A 13635-nucleotide genomic window follows, 5' to 3' on the forward strand; every position below is an offset into this window, starting at 1 on the left:
TGTGGGAATGTTAATATTGGTTACTCAATCCTAAAATGAAACTAAAATCATATTTTGGTTCAACAGCTGAACCACTAAAATATTATGTTTATCTGAACTCACAAACTGGTGGCAGACCCAACAAAAATATGAAGTTTAACATTACTGATGCACTATTAACAGAGCTCAAAAAGGTAATCACTCCCAGTGGATGCCTGAAGAAACCATCTCAGCATTCACTTGGAACGATCTCACAAAGTGATAAAACAGCTGAATACAGTCGTCAGATAACGATTTATCAAATTCCAGAATCTCCATATATAATTTACACACAAATAATCCACCAAGGGCCAGTTGTTGTTTGTTTTATTAAGCAAATAATTCATGGCCTGTGCCAATTAATCTCTCCATTAACATAAGAATTTGAGCACTGGTCAATCTGAATAGGAAGTTTTACTTAATCTAATCTTTCACAATCTGGCAAAAGAATTGCTTCTTTTATTAGGCAGTTGTTTCAAATTAATAATACTTCACTCTCATATTTTTGAACCTGACAACTTCTTTCTTTCCACAAAACTGTTTCTCTCGATTTAAAAAACTAGCAGTTTGCCATGCACTGAACCTTTACCACTGCAGTTTTTCAGTAGCTTACTTACTTCTTTGGTACAAATTGACAGGCTGGCCGCAAAAGCAGTTTATGTTACCGCTAGTGTTTTTGGTTTTGAGGTCGATTTTGAGATATGGTTTGATCTTAGAAGAACCCATTACACATCACAGATAAATCTTTTCCTATATTTATTTATCCTTAAAGCCGATGACATAGTCTTGCTTCGTCAGAGATTGTTTCTAATTAAAAGTTTATGTCTTCTACATCGAAAGTTGTGCCATGTATTTATATCTACACATCTCAATATACATGGTATAGAAAAAGACGAGTAGCCGGCGTTGATCTTCCTGTCAAGTGAACTAATGACTGTTGAATTAATAACCGAGTGAAAAAAATAACACTGTAAATTATAAACAGTTAAACACTGCTTCCTTGAACCAAACAGTTGTCCCAATGTTTGGGGAAGTAAACACAGGAACTAAAGGAGTTTCAAAACAAAGTAATTTCACCGTACGAGTGATAAATTAATCAATTAGTAAAACAGGCAAACATACCATGTCCACTCCCATTGATGACTGCCTGGGCTTGGTGCACTTGAGAAGTGTTAGAAGATTTCAGCTCGTTCATTAGGTTGTCCAGCTAAACCCAGAGAAGAGTTCGACAGAGCTTAAATGTTTGCCTCTCGTAAACGATGTTACTCGTCGGTTAATTGTCAACTGCGAAGAGAATGGAAAGAATGCATAATCCGACAATGTCTGTAATGAACTCTAACAACAAGAAAATGCCCATCTATATAGGCCTAGTCGTTTAGCACACTCAATTATTAAGGAAACATACCATTGGTCTGCTAAAAGTCACCAACGTAACTTCTACTAACAAGTATATTTTTGTGTTTATTCGGCTTCCGTATAACAACACACCACACCAAGCTAAAGTCAAAGATTTTGCCACTACCTTCCTGTACTCCCAGTGATGTTACACTTAAATCGACGCTATCATGATCGATATAATTCACCACTCTCCCCCCACCACCCACCCACAAACCACCGTTAATACAACCTCACAAACAAACAACAGTCTAACGTAACTATGGCACAACATAGTAAGGGGGTTTCTAGGCCTGTCCACGCGCAACGATCTGCTGTGCAAAGTATATGTACAAATGTCTATGCATGCAATAAATCACAACAAATGTGGCATGTTCACTTGAAATAAGTTTCAATCTACCAATCGCTCTCCATCTGTCGGTGGAGAAAAGAAGAGTTTCAATGCGGAAAGACCGATCAAAATGGTCTAGATAATGACAGCTTAAGCGAAGGCAGTTTTGCACATAAATTTTAACCGCTAGTTGGAGGACGAGCCTGACGGCTAGCTTGTTTACTTGCGGATAGATTTTGAAACACACAATTATGTTTTGACGATCATGACGACTTGTATAGTCATGAAAAATACTTGTACGAGGGGAGCAATTACTCCACACCAGTAGTTGACACTAAGGTTAAGATCCCTGGCAACAGGAAGAAGCCACAAGGAGCAAGAACTCTCTACTAGACTTTCCAAACAAGCATTGAGTGAAATCATACATAACACTTATGAGGCTACATATGTTATCCCGAAGGAGGACTTCACGAACGAAAATAATGTGCCGGTGTCTCAGTGTCTCAGCTGTGTGATAAAGCAGTCTTTACAAGTTAGAGACAATATTTTTACAGCTTTAGACCTGTTTCAAAATTAGTATATTCTTAGAAATTACAGGCATAGCCAACAAGCTGTAGTTTAGTTTGTTTCTGACTCCAGTTTTTCAGTTTCCTGCCTGAAGTCTACCAACAAGCTATTATAGACTTCTGCTCCAGAATATAAAACTCTACTCTGAAAGCTAAATAGGGATTCATAGTCTATTCGAAAGTTTTGCTTGCAGTATTGTCCTAGTTAATTCGCTCTTGTTACGAAACACATATAATTTTAAGAAGCAAAACAAGCTTAACAATCCATATGTCCTGGAAGACACTGCTGCAAGATCTTCCATTATCAGCTTAACACAATATGTTCAATTTACTTTTTAAGAATAAATAGGACCTACTTTTTTACTCAGATGGAAAGCAAAGAAGGGAAAGCAGAAAGGTGGAAGGAGTATATAGAGGGTCCATACAAGGGGGATGTACTTGAGAACAATATCATTGAAATGGAAGAGGATGTAGATGAAGATGAAATGGGAGATACGATACTGCATGAAGAGTTTGACAGAGCACTGAAACACCTGAGTCGAAACAAGGCCCCGAGAGTAGACAACATTCCATTAGAACTACTGATGGCCTTGGGAGAGCCAGTCATGACAAAACTCTACCATCTGGTGAGCAAGATGTATGAGACAGGCGAAAGACCCTCTGACTTCAAGAAGAATATAATAATTCCAATCCCAAAGAAAGCAGGTGTTGACAGATGTGAAAATTACCAAACTATCAGTTTAATACGTCACAGCTGCAAAATACTAACGCGAATTCTTTACAGACGAATGGAAAAACTGGTAGAAGCGGACCTCGGGGAAGATCAGTTTGGATTCCGTAGAAATATTGCAACACGTGAGGCAATACTGACCTTACGACTTATTTTAGAAGAAAGATTAAGGAAAGGCAAACCTACGTTTCTAGCATTTGTAGACTGAGAGAAAGCTTTTGACAATGTTAACTGGAATACTCTCTTTCAAATTCTAAAGGTGGCAGGGGTAAAATACAGAGAGCGAAAGGCTATTTACAATTTGTACAGAACCAAATGGCAGTTATAAGAATCGAGGGGCATGAAAGGGAAGCAGTGGTTGGGAAGGGAGTGAGACAGGATTGTAGCCTCTCCCCAATGTTATTCAATCTGTATATTGAGCAAGCAGTGAAGGAAACAAAAGAAAAATTCGGAGTAGGTATTAAAATCCATGGAGAAGAAATAAAAACTTTGAGGTTCGCCGATGACATTGTAATTCTATCAGAGACAGCAAAGTACTTGGAAAAGCAGCTCAACAGAATGGACAGTGTCTTGAAAGGAGGATATAAGATGAACATCAACAAAAGCAAAACGACGATAATGGAATGTAGTCTAATTAAGTCGGGTGATGCTGAGGGAATTAGATTAGCAAATGAGACACTTAAAGTAGTAAAGGCGTTTTGCTATTTGGGGAGCAAAATAACTGATGATGGTCGAAGTAGAGAAGATATAAAATGTAGACTGAGAATGGGAAGGAAAGCGTTTCTGAAGAAGAGAAATTTGTTAACATCGAGTATAGATTTAAGTGTCAGAAAGTCGTTTCTGAAAGTTAATGGAGTGCAGCCATGTATGGAAGTGAAACATGGACGATAAATATTTTGGACAAGAAGAGAATAGAAGCTTTCGAAATGTGGTGCTACAGAAGAATGCTGAAAATCAGATGGGTAGATCACATAACTAATGATGAAGTATTGAATAGAATTGGGGTGAAGAGGAGTATGTTGCACAACTTGACAAAAAGAAGTGACCGGTTAGTACGACATGTTCTGAGGCATCAAGGGATCACAAATTTAGCATTGGAGGGCAGTGTGGAGTGTAAAAATGGTAGAGGGAGACCAAGAGATGAATACACTAAGCAGATTCAGGAGGATGTGGGTTGCAGTAAGTACTGGGAGATGAAAAAGCTTGCACAGGATAGAGTAGCATGGAGAGCTGCATCAAACCAGTCTCAGGACTGAAGACCACAACAACAACAACTTTTTTGCTACAGTGTCACAGAAGTTTATGGCACAGGACAGTAATGAGTAAAACTATGCTACCAATCCCTTTTACAGGTGAACATAATAGGAGAGATTTCTAGGTGCAAAGAACTATGTATTTTGATGAAGTGATCCACGTGCTAATACCACCATAGTTTCGTGAAAAGATTTCTATCAGAAGCATTTAAAAGAAGAATTAGGTAAAGCTCTGTGTTAATATCTGCAGTCATTTCCCTCAGTTGTTACTTGTATGATTTTCATCTTGTTGATATGTCTCAAATTAATAGAATCTGATGTATAACAGTAATAATAACAATAATAATAATAATAATTATTATTATTATAGTAATAATAATATACCCATGCCTGGTCAGCTTACGTGGGGGTGTAGCTCTGAACTGAGTAAGAGCTAGGCATAACTCTGCATACAATACTGGTATGAGGGCCCACAACCCCAACATGGCGGGTCCCAATGGCTGATAGGGGCATTCCTGTAGATATGCAGGACAGGTGTGAATAAGGCATAGCCAAATAAGCACCGGCATATCAACTGAGGGAATGAGGAAAATGGTCAATGGGCTCAAAGGCAGAAGAGTGGGAACCCCAATGGCAGAAAGGGCAGATGAACTGACTTAAATCCACTCTGCGTCTGACTTGCAACAAGTGGCAAAGTGGTCAGCGTTTGATCACCAGAGGTGTGGCTCGAAATGTATGTTCTGGAACTATCCCCTCCAGTCCTATGAAACTGGACTACAGTCCAAAATATGTGGTGATCAAGTTCTATGAGGAGTGACAGAAAACAAATTTGTAGCCCCGGTGGTAACCAATCAACTGCTGCCATCAACAGCATGACCAGAGTATCGGATACTGGGGAGTCTGGCTTGACATGTCTATAGGGAGAGTCGGAGACCTCTGGCCAACTTCGACCAAATACCAAAACATTTTTCATAACATTAAATATAAATTCTCTCTTGTGGTTAGGGAAGCTGTATGAAGTAGAGAAAATCCTTAACTAACAACATTTGGAAATACTGGCACTCCAAGAAAGAAGACTGACCGACGAAAACGCAATGGATTTTGGGCACCTTTGGACTTTTCAAAAGCAAAACAGACAAACGGATTCTCAAAAATATACCACATATAGGAGTTGCTTTTGCAGCGAAGAAGAGCATACTCAACTCGGTAACTAACGTGAAGCCTGTAGATAATAGCCTAATAACAACCACCCTAAAGTGTCCAAACAAAACGTACACACTGATCAACGCACACATGCCTATCAATGATGACAATAAAACAGATCGCGCAAAGGCAGACAAATCGTGGGAAACGCTGGAAGAAATAGCATCCACAATTCCACAAAACCATGTCAAAATCTTACTAGCTGATTTCAGTGTGGAGCTAGGCAAAGAAAGAAAATACTGGAGAACAATAGGAAACTTCCCAGCACATAAGTGGACTAATAAAATGGGTGGAGATGTGCCGAATTCTGCAGGATATTCAACCTTAAAATCATGTCAATGTATTTCAAGAAGAAACCATCAAAACAAATGACATGGAGATCACCCAACTCACTCATTGGTGAATTCAAAATTGACCATGTAGCAGTTTCCTATCCAAACCACAGAGAAATCGTGAATATCCAGATAAGAAAGGTTGCAAATGTAGACTCAGACTATTACCTAACGAGAATCAAACTACAGTTTAAACCCCAGAGATTCACAAAAAGTAAGCCACTAATCCCAAAATTTGACACTAGCCAGATCCAGCCTTCTTTCACAGAAGAATTAGAGAAAAAGCCCTTCAACAATTGGAAGCAACTCAGAAGCAAACTAATCGAAACCACACAAACACTGATACCTCTGCAAAAAAAAAAGAAAAAAAAAACACCCTTGGTGGAACGAAGAATGTGAACAAGCAATCCAATCTCGACTGAAAGCATACAGTAATTGGAACAGCAGAAAGATATTCTTGGCAGTGAGGAAAGAGACAGCCCAATTAATCAGAAAAACCAATAGGAAATTCGAAAAGGACCAGCTACTTGGAATTGAGAAAGACTTTGGAAGAAACAACATGAGAAATTTTTACAAGAATTTCAAAACAAAACTCACTGGATGTCGGCCACAAAATCTTTGCTTCAAGAAAGGAAATGGGCAATTTGCACTGAACAATCAAGCAAATTGCGAAGAACTTGCAAGATATTTTGAGAAACTGCTGAATTGCCCAGAACCAACACGAAGATTTCCGCCTCAGGAGCCTGAATCAACAACCCAAACTCATTATCACATAGAAAATCACCAAACAGATCAAACGTCTTAAAAACAATAAAGCTGTAGGTGAAGATGGAATCGTAGCAGAAATCCTCAAATCAGCAGGCCCAAATACTATGAAAGAAATTACTGACATAATACAAGACATTTGGCAAACAGAACGAATTCCGGGCGACTGGAAAAATGTATTAATTCATCCTCTACGCAACAAAGGCGATATTTCAGATGTAAACAACTATAGGGGAATCTCATTGATATCCATAGTTTACAAAATTCTATCCCAGTGCCTTCTTGATAGAGCACAACAACAACAACTAGAACAAAAAATTGGAGAATATCAGGCAGGATTCAGACCTGGCCGTTTATGTCCAGAGAAGATTCAGAATTTAAGACTGATCTTAAGACATCAGAAATAAGTGGCAAAGATGTAGTTTGCACATTTGTTGACTTTAAAAAAGCCTACGATTCAGCTGATCGTCAATCATTATTCCAAATATTAAAATAACAGTTTTAGATCTGAAAACACTTGCAATCATACAGCAGACAATGATAGACACAAAAACTAAAGTCTAATTTATGGGGGAAATCTCTGAACCTTTTCTGATCAAAACAGGTGTAAGACAAGGAGATGGACTCTCTCCACTACTGTTCAACTGCGTCCTTGAAAATGTGAAGCAAGAATGGCGCAAACTGAAATCAGTCTTCAAGATTGACCAACCAATTACTCTTGGCACAGGAAAAGTAACAGCAGATTCTTTAGCATTTGCAGACGATCTAGCTATCTTAACTCGCGATGTTTCAACAGCCAAAAAACAGATTGAACTCCTGAAAGAAACTGCGGAAAAAGTCGGCCTGCAAATATCTTTTGAAAAGACAGAATGTAGGACTTCATGAAGACAAAATATTTCAGAACTAAACGAGTCCCACAATTTAAATATCTCAGTGAAACGATTCGGGAAAATGGAATAGAAACGAAAACCAACGAAGTCACATGCCAAAAGATGGGCACTGCTTATCGACTCACTCAGAATATCTACAGTAAAAATGTGTCTCCAAGCACACAAAACTACGACATTACAATACCATCATAAAACCAGAATGCCTATATGGATCGGAGACACTAATTTTAAACAGGAAATCAGATGTAGAAAACATTCAGAAAAACGAACGGAAGACCATAAGAAAAATTTTAGGTTCAAAACTTGTAGATGAACAGTATCGGCTCAGAGGCAAACAGGAAATTAAACAATAAGCTAATATTCACAGTCACATTAGAAAACTCAGATTAAGATTCTATGGACACATCAAAAGAATGAATCTGGACAGACTTACAAAGCAAATAGTTGAATTCTATGAAAATAGGAGTAAATCTATATGAGACACAGTGAAATGGGTTGACTAAATCAAAACAGATCTGAAACTAGCAGGAATTACATCAGAGGATATCCAATAGTTTCTTTACAGCTAATTTTTCTTGGTAGTTTTCTTTTCTGTTATTACCTAAAACAGATTCAACAGATTTCATGTTGACAGTGCATAGGAAAGCTGATTCCTGCATGGTAACATGCAACTCTAAACACTCTAAACACAGTCGCTATTTGCGGAAACAATTAAATTCAAGAAGTACCACCTACCAACAAGGCCACTTGACTAGAATACAAATGAGGCCCTGAGAGCCATAATGGCCAAAAGCACACCATCTATGACCCCACATTTAAGTGAATATCAGAGAAACCAGTGAGACAGCTTTTCGTGACTGTCTGTATATATGTACAGTGTTGGCCTACGACACAGATAAACCGGACCCACCATAAGATCAACAGATGTCAGAAGCATGAATAAGTACAATAATCTCACAATCTCTGACGATGTACTTTATGGTTCTCAGCGCCTCAAACGGATTACTGTTTGATAACATCCAAAACTTAATATACTGCATCTCATACAAAATACGTTTTTGTATAACTATAATATATATTGTCGTCTGGTCTAATTTTACTATATAGTGAGTGAATTGGCATATCCGAGGAATGTGATACTGTCTAGTGGAATTTACGGCAAGCGAACGGGTATAAAAATCTGCTGGAGTGTGGTGTCACCTAGTGGCATTGATGTAAACTTGTATGTTAGTAGTATGGGCTAGCTGTGCAGGCCGTGAACCGTCCACATTATTTATCAAATCCGTATGTATTTTGGCTGTAAGGAGTTTACATTTTGCGTAAAAGGTCCTTAAAACATGCACAACTGAAGATGTGCTCCCGACCCTGATACCAGGTTTCACTGAGTTTAGAACAGCAATGTAGCATAGTGTGGTAGATTTAGTGCCGTGTATTTCATATTACCGCATCTACATTACGTTTAACAGCATTCAACGAAAAATAACCAATAAATCCGCAAGGTGTAAGAAGTTAGAATGTTCATGTGTTCTTGTGCTCTTACACAACTGCCACAATTACTTACAAGCAACTGTACATAACGAAAAAGACGAAACAGGTCCGAGTGTGGTTGAAAAAAAAAGGTGCGACTGATCACATGTTAATTTACTGACTGAAGTCTGTACAATGGACACGAAAGATATCATAAATTATTTTCCAATGAGCCCTGCACCTTGTTGTTGTTGTGGTCTTCAGTCCAGAGACTGGTTCCATGCAGCTCTCCATGCTTCTATCCTGTGCAAGCTTCTTCATCTCCCAGTACCTACTGCAACCTTCTGAATCTGCGTAGTGTATTCATCTCTTGTTCTTCCTCTACGATTTTTACCCTCCATGCTGCCCTCCAATACTAAATTAGTGATCCCTTGATGCCTCAGCACATGTCCTTCCAACTGATCCCTTCTTTTAGTCAAGCTGTGCCACAAATTTCTCTTCTCCCCAATTCCATTCAATACCTCCTCCTTAGTTACGTGATCTACCCATCTAATCTTCAGCATTATTCTGTAGCACCACATTTCGAAAGCTTCTATCCTCTTCTTGTCTAAACTATTTATCGTCCATGTATCACTTTCATACATGGCTACACTCCATACAAATACTTCCAGAAACGACTTCCTGACACTTAAATCTATACTCGATGTTAATAAATTTCTCTTCTTCAGAAACGCTTTCCTTGCCATTGCCAGTCTACTTCTTATATCCTCCCTACTTCTTCCATCATCAGTTATTTTGTTCCCCAAATAGCAAAACTTATTTAGTACTTTGAGTTTCTCATTTCCTAATCTAATTCCCTCAGCATCAACCGATGTAATTCGACTACATTTCATTAACTTTGTTTAGCTTTTGTTGATGTTCATCTTATGTCCTCCGTTGAAGACACTATCTATTCTGTTCAACTGCTCTTCCAGTTCCTTTGCTGTCTCTGACAGAATTACAATGTCATCGGCGAACCTCAAAGTTTTTATTTCTTCTCCGTGGATTTTAATGCCTTCCCTGCACATTACATCAAGTTATTAGAACTGATACGAGATAAAACAGAGAAGCAAATTACGTTAATGAGAGAGGCAGTCGCAGTTGACAAGAGATTAGGAGTAACGCAAATCGAACATATGGAGTGTTTAAGCGAGCCAAAGTTAAGATTTCTTCATTTCACATTCGTCACAGAAAACGTCAATTATAATCGTGAGTGAGATGCGTATGAAACGTCAGAATTACTCTCGTGAGGACTCTGTTAAAAGCAGACGTAGTTATGGACTGCAGGAACAGCGTAGAAAGCAAGAACTTTGATGTAGTCTCATCTAACTATAATATTAATGAGAAACAGTTTACCAAGCTTGAAATGGTTGTGTACACTTAACACAGTTAAATAATGTGACAAAAGAAATAAAACAGGGTAATGCAATGCCAGATCGTCGAACCATTGGCACAGAAATACAACGATCTAAAACGGAAACAAGGAAATATTGTGGATATCAAAGGCAATAGAGGACACAAACTAGTGGCATGCTGTACATAGAGTATAAATATCGCATAATATACAGTACTTTATCTGAGACAATAAATCTCTGATGCATTCCGAGGTAAGCTAAAACGACAGCAAAAAAGACCCGTGTGACACATGAAAGTATAGTGCCGTGATTATTTTTATTCCATATACTACAGCAGAGATTCTGAAATGGTTAGTTGTTTGTGGAAAAGCTATTCTATATTAGTTGGTATTTTCAGAGTGGCCTGCATTCTCTAGCAACACAGAGGTCACTCAGAGATACTTATTGGTTCAGTGAGAGTAACACTCATTGTATTACTTTCTGTATTTGCAATGGTTAGTCAATGAAAGCAGCTAGGGATGACCTAATAGTGGAAAATCTGAAAATACTTAGTCATAAATTTGCATAGACATTCTTTATCAATTTTTACAGTTCTTCTACATATGGAGATCCAATTTTTATCTTGTAGTGGCTATTCATAATTATATTGGGAGATAAAGAAACAGTTGCCAGTATTTTCAAAATACAGCATTGTTTATTAATGTCTGGTTTTATTTTTTCTTATCTGCATATTCGAGGAACAGTAACATATGACCAACTGTAATTGATTTGGAGAGAATGTGAAGCACCTAGTTAAACCGTTATCTTCTGGCTTAACTAAATGCTTTTTGGCTACTAATGTTGTGCTGTTGAGCATCTTACCAACATTTCTGCTACTCAGTATTCCAATAACTGTTAACATATAATCCACTGGCAAGTTACTTCATAAATGTTTTAATGTAGCACATCGTAGGAGTTCATGTTTTTAACAGTCTCTGAAAAATGTCTGAAATGTGAATATTGTAAACATTATGGCACCTATTTCTTGTAAGCTATGAAAAAGCACAATAGGTTTTCAAGTAATTTCTTACAATAAAAATGCACGTTGTATATAGCGCCTTGTGCTTAAGTTGTAAACATATTTTGTCACTGTACAGTTTTCAGAAATTCATTGAGCTGCAGTACAGAATGAGCGCAGTATGTGACGTAAAATGAGTAGTATTGTATGTACCATAGATTAAATCCAGATTTTACCACCTTGGCTCTTCGTTTTTGTAGGGGATAGTGTAACATAACAAATACTGATGTGATTGAGGCCAATTTGAAGAAAACCTCTTCTGCTCTACGAGTTTTTTATACAAAAACCTACCCATAACAATAAAAACAATGTAAATGTTACTAGTGGAAAGACAATTTGGTTTCTTTTCAGAATTAATTAGACTGTTATTTTAAACTTCCATTCAATAAAGTAAGGTTGTTGAATCACTGTTGGGCTGTTTGCTGAAGACATGACCTGGAAAGGGAGAGGATAGAATAATATTTTATGCTATAAAAGTACTTTCATTGTAAGTACATTAGAATCTGTACTACTAACATCAGTGAGAGTAAAAACAAGTTGTCATATCGCATCTAGTTATAAGTTGTGTGAGACCAGTTTTTTCAGTATTGACTATTTTGCATTGTTTTTACTATATGAAAACCTGAACTGCTAAAATTCTGTAGCTGTGGTAACAGAAACATGACATTGCTTAGCAGCAGATATATTTGAGGTTATTTCAGCAGAAATGGTTGTGTATTCAGATTGTTTACGAAACATAACTGCAAAACGTTCTTTCTTCATTCTATTTGTGTAGACAATACTGTTATAGTTTTTCACATTTCAAAATGTTATACAAGAGTTGTTGACACACTTTTTTCTGATCATCATGGAATTATTAGTCATTTAAATATGGACATAGCTATCTGTGAAAACTGCAAACCTTTATGATTGTTATTGACTATAATCATATTATGTTTTCTGAGTTGCCTTGGGGAAACTGATTGGTTATGTGTTTATGGTAATAAAGGTGTAGAAAAGCAATTCAGCAACCTTTTTAGATTATCATTGTGGGTAGGTAACATTGGTTTCCTACTAAAGAACAAAACTAGTAAAATGAATAGGGTATTGATTACAAACGTGAACTACAAATACTTAAAGATCAGTGCAATAATTTCTACTCCCTTGCAAAGAACTCATCTTGTCTGCTGAGCAGAGGAAGAGATAAAGAACTAAAATGTGAATACAAAATGGGTATCAGAAAAGGTAAATTAATATAATTGTAAATTGCTGATAAAAAACTGAAAGAAATATGCGAAATTATTAATGAGAACAGTGTATCAGGCAGCAAAGAATGTGTGTCCAGATCCAAGATCAGTTCCAACAGTTTTAATAATTATATTGTAGACTGTACTGTATTGTACTGCAATTAATAATACACCTCTCATCAAATACAAATCAATACACTATTTATATACTGCCTGTAAGAACCAAAATACTGTCTTAAATGTGTTGTATTTTAAACATGTTTGTGTGGAAGATGTGTACTCTGCCATTCTTTCTGTTGGCAATAGTGATACACTAGATATTTACAATATTAATTCTAAAATAGAGAAACTTAGTTATTGTAATAAATCCAAGGTTCTTTGTCATATCATAAATTATTGCTCTGATGGAGGCTGTTTCCCTGCAAAATTGAAAGTAGCTAAAATAATCCAAATTCAAAAACAAGATGTCAATAACTTGATTAACAACTATAGGCCAGTTTTCCTTGTAGCAATTTTGTCTAAGGTTATTGAAAAACTAATTTTTATTCAAATAATTAATTTCCTAGAATCTAATCAGACATTTTAAAATAACAAATTTCAGTATGGAAAAAATTATCAACATGTGATGTTATGAGCTACATAATTAATTATCTTGAAGTAGAGGGAGTACAAAGTTTTTTGATTTATCAAAATCCTTTGACACAGGGTGCCACAGTACTCTACCACTCAAACTAAAAACAGTAGGTTTTTCTGTGCCTGCTGTTGAAATTATTCAGTCATACTTGTCTAAAAGAAATCAAACTATTTACTATAACAATCAGTACTATATTTTCATCCCTGTTAACTAAGATGTTCCTCAATGATCAATCTTGAGTCCACTTTTGTTGTTATATTCAGGGTGATTCTCATTATGTTTAAAAATCCCCAAAGCAACATAGATGATGCTAAGACAAGTCATGTAATATAAGACAATGGGTTCACTAATCTCAAGAAATACCCCAAAAGTGT

General features: G+C 36.9%; 2 protein-coding genes across 7 annotated transcripts in view; one reads left to right on the forward strand and one right to left on the reverse strand.

Moving 5' to 3' along the window:
• Nucleotides 1-1545, reverse strand: part of LOC126259969 (mesoderm induction early response protein 1) — a 188196-nt gene extending 186651 nt beyond the window's left edge. For 3 of the 6 annotated variants that reach the window (XM_049957088.1, XM_049957092.1, XM_049957087.1), the window contains exon 1: nt 1141-1276. Coding sequence is in view for 3 of the 6 variants with exons in the window: in XM_049957091.1 (XP_049813048.1) it covers nt 1141-1213 (73 nt within the window). In the remaining 3 variants the exon portion in view is untranslated. Of the gene's footprint in view, nt 1-1140; nt 1303-1423 lie in introns of those variants that run through there. The other 3 variants (XM_049957091.1, XM_049957086.1, XM_049957089.1) reach the window with 2 other exon arrangements.
• An 11064-nt stretch (nt 1546-12609) lies between these two features.
• Nucleotides 12610-13253, forward strand: LOC126260305 (uncharacterized). The gene is made up of 4 exons (XM_049957629.1): nt 12610-12625; nt 12668-12769; nt 12900-13150; nt 13194-13253. The coding sequence occupies exons 1-4, from the start codon at nt 12610-12612 to the stop codon at nt 13251-13253; spliced, it is 429 nt and encodes a 142-aa protein (XP_049813586.1).
• Nucleotides 13254-13635: the final 382 nt, after the last annotated feature.

This window comes from Schistocerca nitens, chromosome 5 (genome assembly GCF_023898315.1).
Source record: "Schistocerca nitens isolate TAMUIC-IGC-003100 chromosome 5, iqSchNite1.1, whole genome shotgun sequence".
NCBI classification, from domain to species: Eukaryota; Metazoa; Arthropoda; class Insecta; order Orthoptera; family Acrididae; genus Schistocerca; species Schistocerca nitens.